Raw genomic sequence first — 25,649 nt, forward strand, 5'->3', positions numbered from 1 at the left:
TGTCCACCATCTTGGAATTTGGTCTCTCCTACAAAGGGTATGGCTACATTTTGAAGGTGCCATGAATATGTTTGACTTCTAATGTTGATTTGGTTTTACAGTGGGACAGGATAATAGACTAAGGGTACTGAGCAAAAAAAAAAATCACCTTTTATTTTTTTAAAATGCAACTCAAAGCAGGAAATACGTTATAAATAATCATGACCCCATGAGCACTGGCCACAGAGCCTGCAGCCTGGTGCCTCAGATGCCAGCGTCCTCCTTCTATAACGCAGTGTTTACATTAGTCATTGCAAAGCCTTTATTACTCTGGGAAATTTCTGAGGCTTTCCTGGGTTTCTGCAGCCTGGGTGTTAAAGTTGACTCAAGCATTTCAGATGCCTAATTGAATGGACCTCTGAGGTCATTGCTGGCAGGTCATCATTTGACAGTATCAGGGTGTGATTTGTGGTCTCTCGGGACACGGAAGTATTCATTCTTAAATTCTAGGTTATAGTGGCAGCAGCTGTGCCGCTTTCCTGAGATGCCTCATTATGGTTCATTCACAACGTTACTTTGCTTCCTCACCCGCGTTCGCACCAGCACTCCCGAGGTTTTTACAGGGCCGTTTGACTCACAGATTTGGGGGTTTTGTTTTTTGAAATGAAGAGAGGCTTCACTCAGGGATTCTTAAATAGCAGCCTATGTCCCTGGCTGGGTTATGGAAAGCCTGTAAGTCCCCTTAAGACAAATCTGTTATTATTGTACGTGCTTTTGAGAATGGGCATCGTCAGCTAAGAGGGGCCAGAGCTTTCATCAGATTCTCAGGTAGGGTCCGGACCCATAAAGGTCAACAGTGTTTCCAGTCAGCGTCTTCAGTTTATGAAAAGGAGGGCGGCTGAGTGATCCTGAATGCTTTATCCACCTCCTCCAGATTATCGGTGGCCAAGCCAGGATTAGATTCTCAAATTAGATGGTTTCTAGGCCAGTGTTTTTCATTCCCCCACACACACCGCAAAATGATGATCAAGGAGAGTGTGTTCTAACTAATGCGAAAGAGACTGAAGAAGCTAAATGGTGGTGAACTGTTAACATTCAGCGTATTGTTGGAGCAATGTTGGCTCTCCATGCTCCCCAGCAAGAAACACCCATGCCCGCCCCTCACTCTTGCAGACATGGAATAGACTCATCATAGCCACATTCCTGGGGCAGATAGGAAATCCACATTCCAAACCCAGAGATTTGTATCCCTGATTTAGTGGAGGTCTTGAAATGAATGAAACCGTTTTTTTTTTTTTTTTTTTTAACCTGAGAAAATCTCTGTAGTGTTAATTCCTATTAGATTTGTTCCCAAAAGGTATTGAGGGTGGATTTGCTTTCGAAATAACCCCACAATGAGGTGGCATTTCACAGGCTCATTTTGATTCATAGAAAATCATTGCATAACTGATTCATTGAGCTAGATGTGTGTGGAGGGAAGAGAGAAAGGAGCGTGGCTGCTTTCTTAATCAGAAGGACTGTGTCCTTTCTTAGCTCTGCCGCTGGGGGCTTGATTTGACTTGTTATCCGAGCCTCGATTTCCACATCTGTGAGATGAAGGTACTGAATTACGTAACCTTCAGTCTACACATTTAATCTATTAATTGCTATTATGTTGTATACTGTTATACAATCCAATTATGTAGCAAAACATATGTTGTATATGGTTGTTAGAGCTGTGTAGTGTTGGTGTATGGGTGCTTTTTTTTTTTCTTTGAAGGTAAATAAGGTGTTATCTGTGCAGCTTGGGATATCTCAAATTTTGCCTTAATTTTTCTATAAACAGAGGCGATTAGGATAGAGAGAAAAACATAATTAAACTTACCATTTGGGTATTGCGTTACATCTTGCTAAGCATTCTGACCTTCATTTTTTCATATAATCCTCCCAACACTGTGAGTCAATCACTTGCCCTTTTGCACATGAGGATTTGGAGGCTCAGAGAGGTCAAGCGACTTATTCAGTGCTGCGCAGCTGGGAGGCAGTGCCAGTGTGATCGGGGGTCCAGGCTCAACCCATGTCTACGGGAGGCATCCGCATTCTGTGATCTGGTTGTATAGGAGGCACCTCTGACTCTTGGTATTGTTCATCCTGCCCTAGGTGTTTGATATCAGCTGCTACCAGGAGTCCCTGGCCCCCTGTTTTTGCCTGTCTGCCCACAGCAACATCAACCAAATCACCGAAATTATCCTGGGGGAGACCAAAGCCTATGTGTTCTTTGAGCGGAGCTATGGGGACATGCATTCCTTCGTCCGCACCTGCAAGAAGCTGAGGGAGGAGGAGGCGGCCAGGCTCTTCTACCAGATCGCCTCGGCCGTGGCCCACTGCCACGACGGGGGGCTGGTGCTCCGGGACCTCAAGCTGCGGAAATTCATCTTTAAGGACGAAGAAAGGTGAGTCTCCTTCCTGTCCAGGCCCGTGTGCTGTGCCAGGCTGCTCAGAGCAGCTTGCCGGAGAGGTTGGAATGGACATTCTTGGGCTGCCTGTTGTCCAGGTGAGGAGGAGGGACTGTGGAAGGACAAAGGGAGAAATATTGCAGTGTTTTAAGTGCCCCTGAGAAGTGGTTTGCTACTCCTCTAAGAGATGGTTATCAGAGGCTCACAAGTGCCAGGATATTCTGTGATCCCGTAATTAATTTTGTTTTGGCGTCATGAACTCTGATGGTGGCTGCCAGCCTCTGTGGCATTTTCAGCATGAATAAGGGAAACTTTTGAAAATTCTGCCTTCGGTAGTCTCCATGCCTGGCATCAGTCGTTTATCATTCATTCATTCAAGAGATACTCCCTAAGTCTGTTCCTAAGTTTGAATCACAAGTCTCAGGACTGTGACTATCAAGATGCATTAGCTAGTCAATGACCTAGTAAAGGAAGTGTTACTAGCCCACACACAGGTATGTGCTGGGTCAGATGGGAACTGGGAGCTGGGGTGTCAGTTCTAACGAGGACTTGAAGAGTCAGGAAAGTTTTTATAGGAGAGGTGAATTTGGAGCCAAGGTGAATGTGTTGTAGGCGATGTAGGAAGGACCGGCATTCCAGGTGAGGAGCCTGCCTGGGCACGTGCCTGGCTATGTGAAAGTCTTGGTTGTTTTAAGAGACAGCTGGACAGGAGGCTGGGCATCTGGGCTTCATTCATGGTCCTTCCATTAACTCATTACATCATATTTAGCAGACCCCCACTGGGGCCCTGCTTTCTGCTCCAGCTGACTTTGATTGTAAAAACTCTTTCAAGTTCCTTTTTTTTTCCTTTTTAATAATGTGCTTTTTTGGAGGAGTGGAAGCAACTGATGTATATTCATTGCTGACTATTCCAAGAATTACTGCAGGGGCTCTACATACGTGATGTCATAGAATTCTTGTGACTGCCTTGGGCTTTCCTGTCTCCTATTAGCAAAGTGTTTAGTGAAGTGAAGGTTCCATTGTCACAGTCCTATTCAGGATCATCTGAATACAAGGCTAGTGTGCATCATTCATTCACTCGCTCAGCAAACATTCTGTGAGTACCTTTTATGTGTCTGGCACAGATTTGCTGTCAAACCTTTCCATCTTCCAGTTAGTTAGCCGATCTATCTCAGTGGCCTGTGATGGTTTTAGGTGATTGCCTGTGGAAGCCAGACGGCATCCAAATGAGAGAGATCTAGTGATGTGTGCTTTGGTTTTTCCATCTTTGTGGTCTGAGCTAACCTGGCAGTAAACATCTGGGAAGCATTTGGGGATTGGCAAAGTTCAAAGGGCCTGTGGTTACTTAGTCCAAATGGAATAATTTCATGAGCATTTGTAATCCAGCAGAGTAGACAAAGTGCAGAGGGCCACTGGATTTCCCAGACCCACGGAAGTTGGTTACTGTTCCATATTTTTACCCATAAAGGAGTACCATGGGCCTCTGTGGTAGTTAATATCCTGGTCTCTGACAGTGGATGGCTTTTACCTTCATTAACAAGCTAAAGAAGGTGGGGGCACTATTTGAAGATCTAGAGTGTGGGAGTGATGGTTATCTTTCTCTTTCTGCTTACCTCCATCTGTCCTTGGATCCTGGAGACCCAGGTCCTCATCCTGTTTTTGCCCTTACTCCTGTCTGTGACCTTATATTGGTCCCTTCCCCTTGGCCTCAAGTTCCTCATCCTTTTCTTGTCCTGACTTTGTTGCACTGGCTCTAAGGTCTTCTTGAGCTCAGACACTCAAGTGTGTGCCATTTTGAATATTCTCATATACACCTGACTGAAAGATATACACCTGACTCCAACAAGATACTGACAGAGATATCCTTTTTGCCCTCCAGTGTTCTGTCTTCCTTGAAGATCTAGTAACTAACTAAAAAAAGAAGAGGTATTATTTAGTGACCTATTTAAGAACCTTCCGTGGTGGCTCAGTGGTAAAGAATCCACCTGCAATGCAGGAGACATGGGAGACACAGGTTTGATCCGTGGGTCAAGAAGATCCCCTGGAGGAGGAAATGGCAACCCACTCCAGTATTCGTGCCTGGGAAATCCCATGGACAAAGGAACCTGGCAGGCTACATCCATTGGGTCACAAAGAGTTGGATACCACTGAGCGACTGAACACATACACACGGAAGAGACTCTATAAGGTTATCTTTCAACACTTAATTCTCTCTGCAAGTTGGAGAGGTGAGTATTAGCGTGTCATTGGACAGATGAGGGCTCCGAAGTGTAGCTGGAGAAGTCTCAAAGTTACAGACACAAAAGAGCAGAAGACCCATTCTCTGTTAAGTCAACTCTTAAGAAATTCATTTGGCCACCACAGGGAGTCAGGACAATCAATGCCCTCTCTCATGGGAATCCGCATTTTTAAGCATCATCTTTGATTGTGTCTCTTTAGAGAGGAATTGCAGGCATATTGGCGAGGATGTGGGGTGGTAGCCCGTCAGGTCCTAGCACAGCCGTCGTAGATATAGATGCATCAAGTGGGTCCGAGTAGACAGATGTTCCTAGTCACAGGTTTTAGGAGCAGAAGTCAGCGTTAGAGATTCCGTGCTTCAACCTGTTCATTTTGCCATCAGCGAACAGAGCCCCAGAGGTGAGGGTGCTTGTCCAAGAGCCCACAGCTATTCTGGAAGCAAATATGGGCTGAGTCTCTTGGGAAGATCCCCTGGAGAAGGGAAAGGACCCACTTCAGTCTTCTGGCCTGGAGAATTCCACGGACTGTATAGTCCATGGGGTTGCAATGAGTCAGACACGACTCAGAGATTTTCACTTTCACTGACCTCACGTTTGATGGTGTGAACTTCTCCCCCAGGACTGCTTGTCCCTTATGGGGAAATGTGTAAGATAATTCATGTGTGATGGCAAAGCCAGAGTCCTTGATGTCACAGGGGCCGAGGAAGAAATGGTCACACATAAGAAACTTGTAACATGAGCCCTGCAGGGCTCGGATGCTTGGTCTGGAGTTACGTTTGGCTTATGCAGAAGAGCGTGACCCTTTCTAGAAAGAACTAGAGAGAAGTATCTGGTGTGAATGTGAAGCTAGGACACCACAGAAGCAGGTGGTGTCACGCTCAAAGGTGGTGTCAACGTTCAGTCCTGAGGTGGGGTCGGGGGTGTGAATTGAGCCATTGGGATTAATATGTATATACACTGTTGGTACTATGTATAAAATAGATAACTGATGTGAACCATTGTATAGCACATGGAACTCTGAATGGAAAGGAAATCCAAAGGGGATATGGGTATGTGTATAGCTGATTCACTTTGCTGTATCGCAGAAATGAACACAACATTGTAAAGCAAATCTACTCCAACAAAAATTAATTTTAAAAAAAGCTCAATCCTTTTTAACTTTGAAGAGCATTTTCCTTCTGAAAAAGACAGTGTAAGTGGCAGGTAGGAAGCTGGCCATCATCTGTTGTCACCATATCTGAGAACTTGAGTCAGAGCAGCCCTGGCCCCCAAGGGGCTATAGGGGAAGGGGAACCCCTTGCCCCAGGCCATAGGCAAGGCGATGGACCACACAGCAATAAGTGACCTTGCTCAAGGTCACACAGTCAGTGTGATGATGGAGGCAGCCTAGAAATCCTATCATTTCCTTCCAGAGCTCTTTCTCTGCCCCAAACCCCAGGGAGGCCCCAGTGGATTTGCTCTGAGAAGGTTGCTTTCCTTTTCAAGGACATCCTATACGTTTTCATCAGTAGGCAATAGGACCTTTCTCATTATCACCCAACCATCAACTTTTGGTAAAATATGAATAATGCTTAGCAGCCTTCTTTCATCTTGTTTGGGCTTTATCCTCTCCATTTTGGACTGTAAGGCTGGTTTTGTCACTCAGGATATTCTAGTTCCCAGGGGCCACTGAGTTTCATGGTAGAGTCTCTTTGTTGGCCTGCACGGTGGCTGTATGGCGACCACTCCTGTATTTCCAAGAGGGACAGGACCCAGGGGCTCTGGGATCTCTTCTGGACCTTGCTGCTTGCAGCCTTCACTTTTGGTCCCAGTCAATAGGACCTAATGAATAGGTATTTCGATAGGATGAAAACTTCCTCCTCTCATAACAACGTGGAAGCATGAGAAACGATGAGTTGGATTTGGAAGACTTTTGAAAAGTTGAAACAGTGGAATCTGGGTCTGTTTTCTGATTAAGGCATTGGTTCTATGAGGCCCGGGCTGGGGGTTGCATAGAAGAGACCTTAGGAAGCACTGCTTTATTAAGCTTCAAGCCACCAGACATCTCTTTTGCTCTCATCTGCATCAGTCTCTCTCTCTCTCTCAAGGATGTGCTTCTTGTTCTTTGATGATCTTGAAAGTGATCAAAGGGGAAAGCATTACATAGTAAAATTGACTGATGCAAAGAGCCGATTCATTGGAAAAGACCCTGGTGCTGGGAAAGATTGAAGGAAGGAGGAGAGGGGGATGACAGAGGATGAGAGGTTGAATGGCATCACTGACTCAATGAACACAAGTTTGAGCAAACTCCGGGAGAGAGTGAAGGACAGGGAAGCACTGCAGCCAAGTGCTGCAGTCCATGGGGTCGCAAAGAATCGGAAACGACTTAGTGACTGAACAACAGGTGGTTCAGAGAGAGACCTGACTCTGGGTTGACTTCTTATGCACAGATTTTCCATTCTAGACCACCTGTAACTCTGAAGCCCGTGGCCATCCATGGAAACATGCTTAATAGAACTGTCATCACCCATAAGTCCAGCTTCCTATAAGTGGCTTGGCACATTATACGCAGATGACACCCGGTATTCTATGAAGACTTAATGCTAGGTGCCTCTGCCTCTGTTGAATCTGCAGCACCTCAGATTCTTCTGCTCCTGTTTTGTTTGTTTACTATTACTTTATTTACTTATTGGCTGCGCTGGGTCTTTGTTGCTGCTGGGCTGCTCTTTTGTCTGTTTGTTTTTGCAGTGCACGGGCTTCTCACTGCAGTGGCTTCTCTTGTTGCAGAGCATGGCCTCTAGGCTCACGGCTACAGTAACTCGAGCATGCAGGTTCGGTAGTTGGGGTGCTGAACTTGGTTGCTCCTCGGCATGTGGGATATTCCCAAACCACGGATCGAACCCATGTCCTCGGTGTTGGCAGGCAGGTTCTTATACACTGTACCACCAGGGAAGTCCTATTTATTCTGTTTATTTGAACTAGATTCAAATTCTGACTCTACCACTTGTTAACTACCTAAGTCGTTTCATACTTCTGTGCTGCATTTTCCTCAAAGCAGAAATAATAGTTGCATCCCTAGAGGGTGGTTTTGAGAGTTAGATGATGTTGTGACTCACAGGCAGGGCAGGCGCTCACAGCCAGTAGCTGGTCCTAGAGACATCCATGGGGCTTCCCAGGTGGCGCTAGTGGTAAAGAACCTGCCTACCAATGCAGGAGATGTAAGAGATGTCGGTTCAATCCCTGGGTTGGGAAGATCCCCTGGAGAAGGAAATGGCAGCCTGCTCCAGTATTCTTGCCTGGAAGATTCCATGGACAGAGGAGCCTGGAGGGCTACAGTCCATGGGGTCACAAAGAGTCAGACATGATTGAGCACACCAACTACTTAGAGTCATTGATAAAGTGATACCCTTATGGGAAAGCTTCTCTGGTAGCTCAGTTGGTAAAGAATCCGCCTGCAATACAGGAGAACCCAGTTCAATTCTTGGCTTGGGAAGATCCGATAGAGAAGGGATAGGCTACCCACTCCAGTGTTCTTGGGTTTCCTTGGTGGCTCAGCTGGTAAAGAATCTGCCTGCAGTGCAGGAGACCTGGGTTCGATCCCCTGGGTTGGGAAGATTCCCCCGGAGAAGAGAATGGCTACCCACACCAGTATTCTGGCCTGGAGAATTACATGGACTGTATTGTCCAGGGGGTCGCAAAGAGTTGGACACGACTGAGCGACTTTCACTCACTTGATGGGAGAGCAGTTCTCAGAGAATGGGGAATGTAGCAACCTTGTCTTTGAAGGTTGAGCCCTTGGGATAGAAAGGTTAGATTTAAGCCACATCCTCCCCTCTCTTTTGTTTAATTATAATCACTGGATGCATATTAGGAGGGCAACTGACAGGTCAAGTCCACATGGTATGGAACTTGCTGTGCAGAAGGGCTAGGCGGTTCACAAGCAGTAGGAAAGGGAAGGTGGACAGGAGCACTGGTGGGCTGGGAGAGAAGGGCGGATTCCACCCCTCCATGCCTGGACCGGCCACGGTGCTCCCACCCCTGTGTTGCTGCCTCTCCTCTGGGCTGGGATGTTTCTTTAGGGCTGAGCCTCAGCCACACTGTTTGTGTTTTGAGGAAGTTAAAGCCCTACCCTAACTGAACTCTCTCTGGACACACCCTTTGCATCCCCAGTTCCTGTAGTAAAATCTGAGATGGTCTGTGTGTAGTAAAATGTAGTAAATGTGATGCAGTAAAATCTGAGTAGGATTGAGGCCTCTAATCTGAGAAAGGGCAGTGTCTGAACCCCCAGAGGCTGCACCCATGTTCTCCAGCCCCTCTTGCCCTGCTCTGGGATTAAACGGGTCTCCTGGTCAGGTCTGCTCCTTGAGGGCCCCGGATTTCAATCCCAGCCTCTAAGGGACAAGGCTGGTTGCTCCCCTGGAGTCCATCCCTCTCCGGATTCCAGTCTGTTTCTCTTGCACTTCTTCATCAGCTTAAGGTTGACAAGTTACCTAACCTCTTCTGCCCCATTGGTTCATCATAATGGGAAAGCTTTGCTCAGGAATTTAAATGAATTAACGAAAGTGAACCTGTTGCTTGGCTCACAGTCGGCCATCAGCTGTTTAACCTCTCGTGGACTTGATTCATGTCTGGGCTTCTGGGTGACAGCGGGCCAGTCTGCTGACCTAGAACTTGAAGAGCACTTTAAGCTGCTGCAAGCTGTGGCTGCAGGAGGGCCCCCTGAAACACGTAGGGAGGTGGGGAAACACGGTGCCTACAACAGTCCCCATTTGCCAGCTGAATCTTGCCTGTCCCTTGGGACAGGGCTCCTTGCCACCCAACCCCAGCTCCCTGCCCCCAACCACAATTCGGTGTTGACGTTTCTTTGCCCAGAAATACCCCCATGTGAAGAAGACGGCTTCTGAACATGTTTCTTCTTTGGTTCAAAGATCTTTATCTCTTGACGTCACAGGTCTCATTTCCTCTGCTTTGCGGAAGCCGATCAGTGCCTGCTTCTGCTGGAGGGGAACTGGGACCCTGTTTAAGAACCCAGAGTGGGGAGGGGGGGCGGCACGTGCGGTGTTTCCCTGGAACAAAAGCCCTCTTCAGGGGCACAGGGGGACTTGCACCTCCCTGCAGGGGGAAGGCCTCCTCTTCCCTGCCACACCAGACGAGGTCAGTGCTCCCTTCCCGAGGCAGATGTTAGTATGTGTATTAGTTTTCCGTTTAGATCTTTGAGGTTTTTCTTGCCTCCAGAGATGCTCCCATATCTAATAAAGTACAGAGGGCAAGGCATTGGAGTCTTGGAGACCAGACTCTGCTTTCTTTCATTAATAGCAATGTTTATTAAGTTGTGGGCTTCCCTGATGACTCATGTGATGAATCCGCATGGAATGCAGGAGACTCAGGTTTGATCCCTGGGTCAGGAAGATCCCCTAGAGGAGGAAATGGCAGCCCACTCCAGTATTCTTGCCTGGAGAATTCCACGGATAGAGGAGTCTGGAGGGATACAGTCCACGGGGTTGCAAAAGAGTTGGACACAACTGAGCTTGCACTCCCACGCATCCATTGAGTTGTAGGTTTGTTGAATTTTAGGAAAATTGCCTTTCTGCTTTGAAGGTGACGGAGCTCCTGGAGTTCTCGTGTTCATATTGACCCCTTGGATGTAATCAGGCACTGTCCATCCTTCGGGAAAGCTCCTCCCCCTCCACTCTTCTCAGGACGTGTCAGGAGTGCTCACGCTTGGATCTGTTACAACGTGTTTCCTCTCTCCTCTTACTATCTGTGAGCATCTCCAGACTGTCCTCATCTCCTCCTGGCCTGGGAGCTCATTGAGGTCGGAGGCTATCTCTTGTGCACTGTTTCCGGAGCCTGGTGGGCATTGAGTGAATGCGAATTCCTTTTATGGACTGGGAGCAGCTCAGATTGGATTCTCACGTCAGAGCGAGAGAGGCATGGAATGTATTCATTTAATGATCATGTCAGTCATTGCCCAGATGGGAGCCCAAAAAGACCGAGACTCATGAATCTCCCTTGTAGATACCTTTTTTAAAAACTTTATTTTTACTGAAGTACAGTTGAATTATAATGTTGTATCATTGTAGATGGGCTTCCCTGGTAGCTCAGATGGTAAAGAATATGCCTGCATTGTACGAGACCCGGTTCCATCCCTGGGTCAGGAAGATCTCCTGGAGAAGGGAATGGCTATCCACCCCAGTATGCTTGCCTGAAGAATCCCATGGACGGGGAGCCTGGCAAGCTACCATGGACTGGACCGTGGCTACAGTCCATGGTCACAAAGAGTCGGACACGACTGAGCGACTAACAGTTTTTCTTTCATCATCGTAGACACCTTTTAAAGAGAACTGTTTTCAAGGGTCCACGTCAAGTAACAGATAAACCCATCATTCCTATTTTGATTTAATGATTTATGCAAAAGTGACATTTACTTAAGACACCATTATTTATGTCTGTGGTGGGTGTCTTTTTATTTATGAAGGGCTTCAGGTCACGATTTAGAGGGGAAGGCTTCGTCAAGGTTCTGTGCTTAGAGATAGACTAAATAGTAGGTATTCTTCAGCAGGGTTTCTGGCTGGGGTATTTACTACTGGGGCTTAATAAATTAGTTGATGGGCTAGACTGGGAACCACGGACAAGTAGAGCGGAGAGCACAGTGGTGAGATTTTTTGATTCCTCCTTTTGGCCTTTTGCCCTTGGCCTGCCTTCTCTGACATGGGTTGGGGATAATGAACGTAGAGTATCCAGCACAGATATACTTCAGGGACTTAAGATACCTGTCATTACTGCTCTCCATAATCCTCTATAGCTTTGAGCCTCAGTCCAACAACCTGGAGATTTGTTTATTTGTTCAACAAATATTTATGGAGTGCAGAGTATTATATGTGCCTGGCACTAGTCTAGGTGCTGGAGATACTGAAATACTGGATGAAACAGAAGCCCTGCTCTCACGGGACTTACATTTTAGTGAAGTAATATCTAGGATCCACCATGTCCCAGGCCCTGTTCTAACCAAAACACTTAAATGAATGAATTTTATCTGAATTGACTACTATAATTATTTATTTACTTTTTTAATTGTAAGATAACTGCTTTACAATGCCGTGGTGCTGTCTACCATACATCAACTCAAATGAGTCATAATTTATATATATATATATATATATATATATATATATATACCCACTCCTTGCAGAGCCTCCCTCCCTCTGGGGGAAGGAGAGGGTAGAACAAATTAAGATAGTAACATTGACATATAGGCACTATCCTTATAAAATAGATAACTAACAGGAAGTTGCTGTATATCACAGGAAGCCCATTCTGGTCCCCTGTGATGACCTAGAGGGGTAGAATTACTGTATTTAAATCAAGTTATTTGATTTAAGTCAAGCTATTTGATTTGAGGTCCTGCTATGTTTATCCCCATTGTACAGATGAGGAAATTGCGGCCTGGGGTTGTACAGCCAATGAGTGCAAATCTGGAGGTGGTACCCAGGAGACCTGGCTCCCAAGCTTAAGTTCTCAAATGCCACGTTAGCTACAGAAACTGAATGCCAGGTAAAGTGCCACCCTTGTGCTGGACCCACAGAAGGAATTTTCTTATGCAATTAGGCAACAAGTGAACCCACAAGGACTTGGCTGACTGGAGTCTAAGTGAAGCTCAGTCCTCGGTTTTCTCGGAGTGGTCCTGGCAGAGGTAGACTCTGCCATCAATTAAGCAAACCTCACAGGCAGTCCTTGTATATCCTGCTCTTCCACTTTATGGAGTGGGTTTAGGTTCTTCTGCAGGACTCAAAGCTGGGGTCCATTTATCTTTTCGTCCCTCATACCTAGCCCAGGACTTAGCATTATACATACTTAGTGAATGTGTGACAGTTGACTCCGTGGGGATATGACTAGCCCCATATATCCTGGAGTCATAAATATTGTAAGAACCCCCCCCCCCCCAAAAAAAAAAAATATACTGATGGTAGAAGACAGTGGATGGAAGCATATTTCAAACATCCCTTAGCCAGTCCTCTTGGGAATTTCTCTAAACCATGGACAGAATCCAGTCTCTCTGAAATTTCTCTTGATTCTAGACATCGCAGTTGTTAAGCAGAGTCATGCCTAGATGCCCTGCACTCTAGATAACATGTTGGAGCTGGGGCCGTTGGACACATGGGGATCACACTGTCTTGCAAACGTTTATTAAGCACCTGTCGTGGCGCTACTTGCAGTGCTCAGTATTGGGGATGTAAGAGTCAATATCAGAGAGTCCTCACCTGATGCAAGACACAGTGCAGTGGTTATTTTTAACTCCGAATCAGAAAGGAAGGGTGTGCATTAGAGAGATATCTGGGAGCAGGAAGAGGATATTCCAACAATGGAGTGGGCTGTAGAGAAGGACTATGTCAGGGAGGAGCTGGGCTTCTCACAGAGTAGTTCTGAGAGATGCAGGTGGGAAGGGGAAGGGCCCTGAAAGTGCCAGCAATGAGTAAGGAGGGACTGCCCCGGGAGGGTATTGTGAGGTGGGGCCGGAGATGAAGGTGAAGAGAGGCTAGGGCCTTGGCCTCATATATGGGACCTCGAGAGCTTTCCAGGTGGCACAGTGGTGGAGAATCCGCCTGCCAATGCAGGAGACTTGGGTTCGATTGCTGGGTCAGGAAGATCCCCTGGAGAAGGAAATGGCAACCCACTCTAGTATTCTTGCTGGAGAATTCCATGGACGGAGGAGCCTGGTGGGCTACAGTTCATGGGTTCGCAAAGAGGTGGATATGAGCTCACACAGACAGCCTGGGACCTTGAACTTGATCTAAACTCAGCAGGAGCCATTTAAGGTTTTCTCTAGACAGGGCAGGGACAGGTCAGGTTGTGATTCTAGACGTGCGTGTGAAGGACAGACTAGGGACGGACATGGACTTCAGGATGCTGAAGCTGAATCACAACCCAGGCTGTGGGATTGAGAGGGAGGGCTAAGAGGGGATTTAAATCCAGCCCTCTTACCTTTACAGATAAAGAAATCAGGAAGGAAAGGCCCTTCCCCAAAGTTCTTATAAGGTGTAAGTGACACAACCAAGAGCAGAACTCAGACTTCCGACTCCCCGAATTTGTTCAGTCTCTGCATAGACCATGTGGGGAAGCCACAAGTGAAACCCCCGACTCGCGTGGCCCAGTGTGTGAACCAGCTGGGACAGGTTCACAGCGCTGCTGGGGCTGGGGGTGGAGGGGTTGGAGGGACTGGCCTGAGCCTTGCCCCGCCCCACCAATGAGGCATGGAGAGGAATGTTCTGGGCCCTGAATCATCTTGGGCAAAAAAGGCAGGAGCAGCACCTAGGGGTGCCTGGCTCTCCCTGGAAGGATCTGGGCTGGGTGAGCAAACGGGGCAGTGCGGTCCAGCATGGAGTGAGATGACCTCCTGGGAAGCTTTCCTGAGAAGCTCAGTTGATTGACTTGGGGTCGAGGGAACCTCGGGGATCCAGGTCTCAGCGCAGAGCAGTGAGAGGTGGATGGAGTTTTGATGAGGAGTCCCAGCTGCACCACCTCCCTTGGAGTTCCTGGCTGTTCTTATGGCGATAGCAGGCAGGCTGCCTGGGTGTGGGGTCCTCCTGCAGGGCGGGGCTGGGGCTGCGGGAAGGTCTTGGAGGTGGAATGGCTTCCCCGTTTGCACCATGGCCCTGATGAGTTGGGGACAGACATGCACCTGCATGTAGGTTTCAAGGGCTTTTGCATCCTGGCTGGGCAGCCGGTGCCGTGGAAACACCTGCCTGCTAGAGTCAGCTTGGGTTCCTCCTCCCAACTGTGCTGTTTCTCAGCAGGTGGCTTTATCTTTCCAACTGCACATTTCTCTGTATAACCAGTGCAGAGTGTGGGATGGTGTTGTAAGGCAATTGGAGGATATACTGCCTTCAGGAACTTACCAGACCTCCCCTGGGTCCCCTTCCCCTTCGACTTCTCTTACTCCACCCTGAGCGGCTCCCTTACTGTTTGCCTGCTGTTCTCTGGCTAATTTGTGAGCAGCTTAACCTAAAGTTCTGGGTCTGTTCCCTGAGTCAATGGGATCTGGGGCATCAGTGGCGCTCAGAGGTGACTGCTGGAAAGATCCATACACACAGGAAGCAGAGGCTCTGAGCAGTGATGATTTATTGGGCAGTTTAGTGGCCTGTGGCGCCCCCGTGGTGCCTGCCAGGCTAGCACAATGCAGCCCATGTTGCTGGGGTGGGTGGGTGGGTGGGGCATTCCTCTCCCAGCAGTAATTCCAGCTGGGACCCTGGCCTGACACCTGCACTGGCAGCCTAGGGTAGCTTTGCAGTAGCGGCCAGAGCAAGGTTAGACCTGGCTGCAGCTAACCTTTCGCCCTTGATCCTTCTGTTTGGACCCACCCCACAGAATGGCCTTTGGTGACTTCTGGATTCCACTGACTTCAGGCCCCCGGACTTCCCGTCCGGGCCAAGCCCACTTGGTCTGGCTGAACTCCCAGCCTGACCCCACCCTGGCCCACCCTGTCCTGATCTCTTCCTATTGGGAGCCCAGGGTGGGGTTCAGGGTTTCAAAGCAAAGCCTGATTGGCTTGTGTACGCCTTTTCTTCATATTTTGGATGAAGCACTGAACATGGAGGTTGAAAACCTGGGTTTAAATCCCTGCTCAGCCACTCGCTAGCCAGGTGGTCTTGGGCAAGTCACATCTGCTGTCTGTACCTCAGCATTTCATCTAGTAAATGGGCAGGTCCCGCCACCACCATCCACTTCATGAGCTATGGCACTTAGATCGTGTATTGTAATGGTTTTGTATGTGATCCAGTGCTAAATAAACCTGGGGCCATATCTGTCTCCATAAACCCAGGGTCTCCCTTTAAAAATTGCTTTGTCTTTTGTTGTTCAGTCTGACTCTCTGTGACCCCATGGACTGTAGCATGCAGTTTCCCTGTCCTTTACGATCCCCTGGGGCTTGCTCAAACTCATGTCCATTGAGTCGGCGATGCCATCCAGCCATCTCTTCCTGTGTCGTCCCCTTCTCCTCCTGCCTTCAGTCTTTCCCAGCATCAGAGTCTTTTCCAGTAAGTCAGCTCTTCCCATCAGGTGGCCAAAGTATTGGAGCTTCAGCTTCAGCATCAGTCCTTCCAGTGAATATTCAGGATTGATTTCCTTTAGGATTGACTGGTTGGATCTAAAACATTTCATTCTCTGTGCCTTGGTTTCCTTACTCTTTAGGAAATTGGCACATATCATAATATTTGCTTTTTAGTTTTGTTATGAAAAATAGACTGGTAGACCAAAAATAATCCCAGTGTTCTGTAGCTGTTTAATTCGTGGTTGCTATTGTTGTTACTAGTATATAAATATTATATTAATGTCAAGATGTTAGATAGGAAGGGTTGCAGTCCCTATAGCTTAAGAGTTAAAGGAAAGGTATAAACTCAGGAAATTTGAAGCCAGAAGAGCCCTTTGCAGGCCATGTACGATTGGTTCTCGGGCTTCTCAGTGATAAGGAACTCACCTGCCACTTCAGGAGACACAGGTTTGATCCCTGGGTTGGGAAGATCCCCTGGAGGAGGAAGTGGCAACCCACTCCCATCAATGGAGGAGCCTGGCGGGATGCAGTCCATGGGGTCACAAGACAGTGAGACACGACTGAGCGCGCGCACACACACACACACAGACACACAGACACACACACACACACACACACACACACACACACACACACACGACTGGTTCTCACTTTATAGAAGAGAAACTGAAGCTGAGGTCGATTTAGTGACCCAGAGAGAGCCACTCAAGCCTCCGGGGAGTGTGGGTAGGACATCGGGTCAGAGCTTTCAAGGCTGGGGCCGCTGCTCCGTGGGGGTGGGGCGTGGAACCCCGTGCACCCTGCTGCTTCTGGCTTCCTCACCTGGCTCAGCATCTGAGGACTGGAGCACTGGCGCTGGGCTGGGCCTGCCCCTCCAACAGAGGCTGCCTCCCTGTAAGCCTTGTTCATTCAGAGGTTGCAGGCAAAGCAGGCTTTTCCTGCCTATGCCAGGGACAGGTTGCCGAATGCACACAGAGATGGCAGCTTGTCGGCCAGATCAACCCTCGCTGGGGCCCGTGACTCAGGGCTCTCTCCTCCAAGAAGCTGCAGGAGATAACCACTGTCATTTGCAGCTCTTTGGTCACACAGATCTCTACCATTCTCCCTTGTTGCTTTTAGCAATCTGTATTCTCCGTGTGCCGTCTCTAGTCTTAACCACCTCCATGAAGCCCATCCTGATCACCTTTGTACTGAATAATGTGAACAGGAGTGAGCTGGGCACATATTTGTGGGAAGAACATTCTATGCAAGGGAGTGGGGGGGGGGGGGGGAGTGCAAAGGGCCCAGGAAGGAATGGGGCACAGAATTCACATCCATTTCATTCTGCCTGTGGCTTATTCATCTATCTTCCCTCTAGGCTTCGGGGCTGAAGGGGGCGGGGGAGGGCTTATAAGAAGATCAGTTAGAGTTTCCACCATTTTTTTGTAGATTTACTGTGCTAGGCTCTTTGATAAATACTGTACTTGCATTGTTTCATTTACAATCTTCACAAAAACTGAGCCTATGGGTGTGATTTTGTCTGAATCTCCAGTGTGTAGTTTCATTTGAATAACCCGGACCGCCCCCGATGTTGCTGTTGAGTTTCATGAAAATCGATTTCTCTGCCTGGAAATTCCTAAAGCCCAGATTGATTAAGGGACCTCAGAAGCTGAATGACTGTTTTCATTCACTTCCTCCCACTCTGACAGGTGCCGGCGCTCGGCCAGGCCTTCTGGCAACATTCCTGAGAGGAGAGGGTGAGGCCCACCGCCCCCACCCCCACCCCCCCATGCCCAGGGGTGGGGAAGCCGAGCCCCAGAGACCTTCCGAAGGGCCCTGTAGTCGTCGTGCATCGGTAGGGACCAGAGTTGGAATTCTAGCCCAGCTCGGGCCCGCGACCTGGGGGCACCCCGGAAGGTCCTTGTTTACAGACGTAATCCAGACTTGCCTCGACCCTTGCCTGGGAGTGATGTAAACAAGTTCAGGATGTTCCCAGAGGCAGGCAAGGTCAGAAGAATGTCTGGACTGCTGCACTTCCTCCCCATCCTTCCCTAGGCTTCTTCCTACCCCTGGGGGATTCCTGCACGCTTGCGCAGAAGCAGCAGGCTTCCTGACCCTGGGGCGCATGCGTGCTGCCCGCCTTGAGGGTCCCTCGCTGACCCCCCAACCTGGGGTGGTTTCCTCCGCCCGGTGCTCAGGTGATGGCGGCTGACCCGAGCTCCCAGCCCAGCGAGAGGCGAGCACTCGGCCTTTAGCTAGCCGCCCGCAGGAGGAGCTGACCTACCCTCTCTGAGCATGAGGTTCAGTGTCCACGCAAAGGCAGAATAATTCTTGCCTTGGAAATTCACTTTATACATTTTGAAGAGAAAATATGTGTAGATACCCACGCACGCTTCAATGCATAGACGGTGTTTGGTATTTGGTACTTAGTATTTTTGCCTAAGCCAGAATTCGAACCCCGGTCTCTGGCTTTAAGACCCTGAACTGGTCTGGCTTCTTTGTGGCTGCGTCACCACAGGCCACACTGAACCGGATGTGACCACAGCTCCAGACCCTCCCGGCCAGAGGCTCAGCCTCTGAAGACAGGGGGATGAAGTGGCCCGTGGATCAGCTTAGGGGCAGCGGGAATCAGCAGTACGTGGGTGCCTTTTTATTTATATATTAATAGCACTCAAATTCATGAGGTGTTTGCATGGCTTCCAAGCCCTCTTTTTGAGTCGGGGGAGGAGAGACGTGAACTCCGGGAAAGGGGTTAATTGACAAGATGGAGACTTAGGCATGGCTCTTATCTCTGATGTGGAGGAAGGTTCTAGAAGAGGGATGAGGATGAAAGTGGGGTCACTGCTGCCCGTGGGAGGGGGTGGGGGGATGATATGGTGAAGGAGAAAGTCAGAATCTAGGGTTGTGACCCGGAAGGAGTGAGAATGAAAAGGGCTTTAGGGTTGGCTTAGCATGAACTGCTTGAGGTAGTTAAGTTTGTCTTCTGAAAGAAGCCACAACTCCCTCCCAACCTTACTGAAAAGGCACCTGAGATATTGTACCAATAATTTATAAAGCCGACCCTCCATATAGTCTTCACTTTTCCTCCACTTACTCCTAGGAAAGTTTTCCTCCTTTACCCAGAGCAGGGGCCATTGTTCCTTTAAAGGCAGCACACAGATACTCCTGGGGTCTACAGCTTGACGGTCTCTTTCATTCTTGGATTGAGGGACGGAGTGTCTGTTGGGTGCTGGGTACAAAAAAAAGTCTAGGGGCTGGAGGTACCTCATGAAGAACAGGTGGTGTTTTTTAATACTCAAAGTGACCTCAGCCACCTGCCCAAGGGCCCCTGGAGGTGGGGGATGAGGTAATGACCCTGAAATGACCACTGGCATCATAACACATAGAGTATACACGCAGAACTGTAGACATGGAAATACCTGTAAATACCCACAGTTACAGGCGGTAATGAAGGGGATGTGGCATTGTGGTGTGGGGGTGCTCCATTGGAACAGGAGGGTCAGGCAAGGTCTCTTTAATACAGTGCATTTGAGCAAAGACCTGCAAAAACTGAGTTTTGCAGAAGACCATTCTGGGCAGGGGGCTGGAGGTGGGGGGTGTGTGCAGAGGCCCCAGGAAAGACTGTGGTTGGTTGGTGTATGTGAAGAACAGTGCAGGGGCTGGAAGGGAGAGGGGCCACTCGGCTGAAGCCTTGGCAAAGATGGTCACCCAGTTGAATAAGCTGAGATGGCATTGGTGGGTTTTGGCAGAGAAACCCAGCTCCAAACCCAAATCTGATTCCAAGTCTCATTCCATTAGACCATCACCCCTTGTCATACAGATGCGAGGGCTTATTATTATTATCTCCACTGGGATGATCATCCCCACAGCTCCTCTGCCGCTCAGGCTGTGAACTTGGAGGTGGAGAGCCTGGTGGGTCCCAAGGCTCGGCAGGAGCAGCTGCTGGTGAGGGTGGGGCAGGGGAACCTGTGGTGAGAACACACCTGGGCCTGTGGTTTGTGCCCCGTCCTCCCACCCCATGGGTTTTACCAGCTCACCTCCAGTCTCCAACCATCTAGTGAGGCTGGTGTGAGTCAGCGCCACCTGCCACCTTAGATTAGAGGAAGCAAAAGGAAGAAGAGATTTGCTTTTAATCCACTCAATTCCAGATCAACACATCCAGACCCTTCCTATTTTTACAGATCGACTAAAGGGGGAAGAGAAGGGCACATACACTACAGGTTATAAATAGAATATGGGCAAGCAGATAAAGAAGATGTGTTGCAATGTACTACACAGAAGCCCAGAATGTTAAAACTGGCAGAGACTTTAAGACTGTCTTGTCCAGATGGATACACAACTGTGTGCATATATCAATACTTAATGCTACTGAACTGTAAACTTAAAATGGTTAAAATAGTAAATTGTATCTTACATATTATATTCAGTCAGTTCAGTTCAGTCACTCGGTTAAGTCCGGCTCTTTGCAACCCCATGGACTGCAGCACACCAGGCCTCCCTGTCCATCACCAATTCCCAGAGCTTGCTCAAACTCAGTGATGAGTCAGTGATGCCATCCAACCATCTCATCCTCTGTCATCCCCTTCTCCTCCTGCCTTCACTCTTTCCCAGCATCAGGGTCTTTTCTAGTGAGTCAGTTCTTCCAATCAGGTGGCCAAAGTATTGGAGTTTCAGCTTCAGCATCAGTCCTCCCAGTGAATATTCAGGACTCATTTCCTCCAGGATGGACTGGTTGGGTCTGCTTGCTGTCCAAGGGACTCTCAAGAGTCTTCTCTGATACCACAGTTCAAAAGCATCAATTCTTTGGTGCTCAGTTTTCTTTATTACATACATTATACCACAATTTAAAAAATTAAAATAATAATAATAAAAAAAAAGACTGCCCCATTCAACACTCTGCTATAAGGTTGAGAACAGAGAAGTTTAGTGACTCACTCACAGACCCACAGCAGGTAAGAGATGTAGTCTGGCCTGGACTCTGCTCCCCTAGCTTCTAGTCTAGTACCTTTTCCAGTGACTGCAACTATGTTTTCCTTGTTGGTGGAAATGAGAACAGAGAAGAAGTCAGTCACCCTTTGGTCTTGGAAACTCCTGGACTTCAAATATGGTGTCTGAGGATCCGTGCAGGGTTTTAGCTGACCTTTTGCTCTACGCAGCTCCCAGCAGTTCTCCTTGGATTAATTTGAGCCTCACCTCCCTTCCGTGGCTCTCTCTGAGGAGCTGCAGTGATGGTCCTGCAAGGCTAAGACCTACAGTTGGAGAAAGAAGGAGAAACAGTAGTGGATGGACCTGGTCATAAACTCTGATTTAGGACTGGAGCCATATTGTGGTTTCTCCAATTCTGCTGTTCTCTCCTCATTTGTGCCTCATGACACCTCAGGGCAACAGGGGCGATGCTTTGGTGGGCACTTTAGAGATGAAAGAAACAGCTAGCTGATAGGAATGCCACTGACCTCCTAGGTGCTCATCAGCACCGTCCGTGTGGTCCCAACCCCTAACTCCAGCCCCTTCTCGCTGCCTCAAGTTCCATTCTTGGCATCATCTGTGTGATGGAATGGGATTAACTGAGTTGATGGGGCCTGAGAACTGCGGGAACTTTGCAGTGGTGGCATTCTGGCCAGGAGAATGGAGGAGGGTGTTGGTTTTAGGCACTGAAAGGTAATAACACCTAACTTTGCACTCAGAGAGCAACAGGCAGGGGCACAGGGATTCTTCAGAGGTCGCTGGGCTAAGGAAGGAATGCAAAGCTAGGAGCTTGGGGGTACTGAGCATATATTTATTTGGTACTTAATGGTGATATCAAGCCCTTCTGTGTAGCCCTGAGTGTAGGCTCCGGAGACTCAGAGTTTAATGCGGGATTTCTATACCTCTGTTCTTCCCCATCGTACCCAGGAGGGTCCTGCATTCATCAGTGATCCTTAACCGATGGGGAGAAGATTCACACACACACTCATGTACCCATGTGAGGCAGAATCACATATGTGTGACCCAAGTGGAGAATCTAGGTAACCCAAGTCGCATGCGTACCAGGTCCAGGACCAGACCCTAGGAGTGTGATGGGTGGGACAGGACAGAGCTTCAACAGGAAATCTTGGGAAGAGAGTGGGCTTGGAAAGGAGATGAGAATGTTGGCTTTGGAAGGCCACAGTGGTGGAATGCATTTCTAGCAAACATTTCCTGGCTCTGCCTGTGTCCTAAAAGAAGCATTTTGGTGTGGAGAGAACACCAGGTTGACTTAGGAAGATGTGAGGTCAAGTTTTCTCTGTTTCCTTACCAGATGGCTTTGGGTAAGTTACTTAAATTCCCTGAGCATCCATGTTCTTCTCTGTAAAATGGGTTAGGAAAATCCTCTACATCTAAGTAAAGGAGTGTTGAAATGAAGCAAAACTGTTGAATGAAAGATCCTGGCTCCTGTGTTGTATCATGTGAGTCACAAGTTTGCCAGAAGCTATGGACAGAGATTGTGTGAGTTTCCCAGCTGGTTGGATCTGAGTTCAAATCTTGTGACTCCCCATCATTACCCTGTGTGACTTTTAATCTCTTGTTCCTTCCTGACTAAGTTGAGGAGGTAATAATCTATTTGTGATTTATCTACCTGCTGACGGTTTCAATCTGCCAGTGGATCTAAAGTTTCAGGCAAATTCTTTTCCTCCTAGCTCCCCAGCCCTGGAACAAGGGTCTCGCCACCTAGAAGGTGCCCAGTAAACAGTGTTTGACTGGTTCAATAAATTAATAAGAGTCTTTGGAAAGGTTCAAATGGAATCTGCGACATAATGGTGGGATTCCTGGGGCTCAGAGCATCCTTACAAGCTCATGTTTTGCTCCTTTTCTTGCAGGACTCGGGTCAAGCTGGAAAGCCTGGAAGATGCCTATATTCTGCGGGGAGATGACGACTCGCTCTCCGACAAGCACGGCTGTCCAGCGTACGTCAGCCCGGAGATCTTGAACACCAACGGCAGCTACTCGGGCAAAGCAGCTGACGTGTGGAGCCTGGGAGTGATGCTCTACACCATGCTGGTCGGGCGGTACCCTTTCCATGACATTGAGCCCAGTTCCCTCTTCAGCAAGATCCGGCGTGGCCAGTTCAACATTCCAGAGACTCTGTCACCCAAGGCCAAGTGCCTCATCCGGAGCATCCTGCGGCGGGAGCCCTCGGAGCGGCTGACCTCCCAGGAGATTCTGGACCATCCTTGGTTTTCTACAGATTTTAGTGTCTCGAATTCAGGATATGGTGCTAAGGAAGTGTCTGATCAGCTGGTGCCGGATGTCAACATGGAGGAGACCTTGGACCCTTTCTTTAACTGAGCTCACACCCCACGGGGACTTAGCAGGTACCAGAAGCGAGAGAGAGGGCAGCAGAGAGGAGTTCTTCCAGGGAACACGTATCGCCTGGCTTGGTAGCAAGAGGGACACGGACACTCACAGGCTTCTTGGTTCAAAGAAGGAAAACTGTCAAGGAGCTGACTGAACATGTAGCATGGGGGCCAGAGACGTGGGATGGAGGCGGGCTCTAGGGTCCTGTCGGGTGGGCAGGAGCCCCCCTGGAGCTTCTCTCGCCTGACGGAGCCCCCCGGGAGACCACCCCTATCTGCTGGGCTGCTTCCGCCTATCCCCCTTTCCATTTTGTTCCAAATAGTTGCAAATCTTGATAGAATCAAAACTCTGCCTCAAACACACATCTTGGCATCGCACTGTTAGCGTTTAACTTCTTGTCATGATTCAGGGAAGGTACCATTGGCCAAGGGTTTTTTGTTTTTTATTTTCTTTTTAAACAAGCCAGCCACCTATCTGATAATTCACGGGGTTCATTTAAAAAAAAATTCGGTGCACACAGACTGATGTGAAACCTGGGTGCTAAAACTAAAAGAAAATAAAAGTCCAGTTTGTGTCTCCTAATTGCGCTCTTCAACTCATTTCTTCTAACTAAACTATTGAATATCCTGGTCAGGAAATAACACATTCAGTGCTTTGCTCCCTGAAGTGGGAAAAAAACAGACCTGTCCTGTAACCCAGTATTCTGTTCTGTGTCAATTGGTTTGTGGCAGGAAGCTCTTAGAAGTCAAACTTCCAGATGTATCATTGCTATCATAGCTTAAAGAAAGAAAAATGAAAGGAAAAGAGAAATTCAGCTCTTTAATTTTATTTTTATTATTATTATTATTATTATTATTTTTTTTTTTTGGTGAATGACGAGGGCTGCATCACAGGCATGCCTTTTTGCTGAGATGTTAGTGATGGAGTGAGATTCCAGATGCTGTTGGAGTCTGAAGCTCTTATAACACTCTGATCTCAACTAAACATTTTGTCTTTGCTTTATTGGCAACTCATGAAATGAAGCAGGTTGTCCCACATGTATGAAATACAGGGCAGCTATTGCATTTTCTTTATGGAATATGATCATTGTAGCTTGGGAGGCCCTCTGGTTTGGACAAAAACCCTCAGTTGAGACAAGCAGGAAGGAAAATAAGCTGAAAGCTAGGATGATATTAAAAAACAAACAAACAAACAAAAAACAAAAAAAAACAGCTCTCTATCCCCATACGCACCTTTGTATTTTTCAAGAACTCTTCTATTTATTAAGGAAAATGTCACATTGTGATGTATTAAGCCAGTACTTCAATTACGGGTTAACTTGGGTAACATGTTACATGCTGTAGTTAACATTTATATATATATTTTTTTCTTTGTTTGAGTATTTCTGTCCCTGAAATAACCTTTTATTTGGCTTTTCTAGATAGCTTTATTTGATTTCGAGTGGCAAATGTTTTTCTTTTTTTTTTTTATCTGTTATGGCTTTTCTATATTGGTGTATGATACAGAACTCTTTTGGCATCAATACTTGTGTTTCCAGTACCTCAGTTGTTCGGATTTTACTGCCTGTATATGTTTTGTGAAATGGTCATGTTTTTGGGTAGGTGACACGTGGACTCTAGTATGTAAATGTTACTTGAATCTGTGCTTCATTATAGTATGTGGCATGTATGTGCAGACCTTGGATGCTCTATTTCTACTTAGCAGGAGCCCGGCCTCACGTTCCCAGGAGGGCGGCTTAACCATTCATCGTCAGGAGACAAGGAGGCCATGGATTTGCTCTGGATTCTATTTTGATAACAGGAGATAAAAAAGGAGAGAGGGTTTTTTACATTCTGAAGATGGGGCTGAGTTAAGAAGGACCTGTTTTTCTTCCCTCTCCCTTATTTTTTAAGTACCTTGTTGGAGGAAAGATTGGTGACATGCATGGTGGGAATCTATGGCCTCTGGTGCTTTGTCCTGTATTCGGTTAATGTTTTTGTCCTAATCTCTTCAATCAATAAAATTGTGCGTATTTAACTAAACTCGTGGGGTCTGGCAAATGATGATTTTTCCTGCCATCTGGGGTTTGAGGCCCACCAGCCTCAAACTCAAACCTCCCACCAGCCAGGAACTCACCCATTCTCTTAGGTCAACACTCCTTCGTGAGTGAATCACAATCACTATGTATACAAAGCAGAATACATGGTGTAGGCATGTGCTGGCTGATTTAGATGGAATATCTCACTGAATTCACACTTTGGAGGTGTGAATTATGTTCCTATTACAGGTGAGGAAATCAGCCCAGACAGTTTATAACCCGACGTGAAACCATCTTTAGATGACTGAGGAGTGAACTCTAAGTCCAGTGAACCCCGAGCTGGCTATGCTTTCTAAGATTTTAAAGCCCAGAGGTTCTCAGGGCAACTGTAAAAGTAACTGGAGGAGTAAGGCTTACCTCGGTCTCAAATAATGCAGGAGTCCACATGATTCCCCAAGAAAAACAGCTTCCCCTGCAAACCTGATTGGAAATCATCAAGGAGGAAACCACCAGGCACCCAGAAGTGAATGTCCTGCCAGCAGCCTTTCTCTAGGTCAAAGATCTGTGTGTTAGGGTTATCAGAGCTAGGTGGGCTCTCTCAGCAATCCTATGCACTGTAGACCTGATTTAGGAGATGTACCCCAGCCCAGAGAGGGTCAATT

At 47.8% G+C, this 25,649-nt stretch overlaps 1 protein-coding gene across 2 annotated transcripts in view; it reads left to right on the top strand.

Annotated features, from left to right (window-relative positions):
- The window catches only part of TRIB2 (tribbles pseudokinase 2), a 29,311-nt gene extending 4,320 nt beyond the window's left edge, over nt 1-24,991 (top strand). For both annotated transcript variants that reach the window (XM_061154829.1, XM_061154828.1), the window contains exons 2-3: nt 2,119-2,411; nt 22,493-24,991. In XM_061154829.1, coding sequence (XP_061010812.1) covers nt 2,257-2,411; nt 22,493-22,961 — 624 coding nt within the window. In that variant the 5' untranslated portion in view covers nt 2,119-2,256 and the 3' untranslated portion in view covers nt 22,962-24,991. The remainder of the gene's footprint in view (nt 1-2,118; nt 2,412-22,492) is intronic.
- The last annotated feature ends 658 nt before the right edge of the window (nt 24,992-25,649 follow it).

This window comes from Dama dama, chromosome 11, assembly GCF_033118175.1.
Source record: "Dama dama isolate Ldn47 chromosome 11, ASM3311817v1, whole genome shotgun sequence".
Lineage (NCBI taxonomy): Eukaryota > Metazoa > Chordata > Mammalia > Artiodactyla > Cervidae > Dama > Dama dama.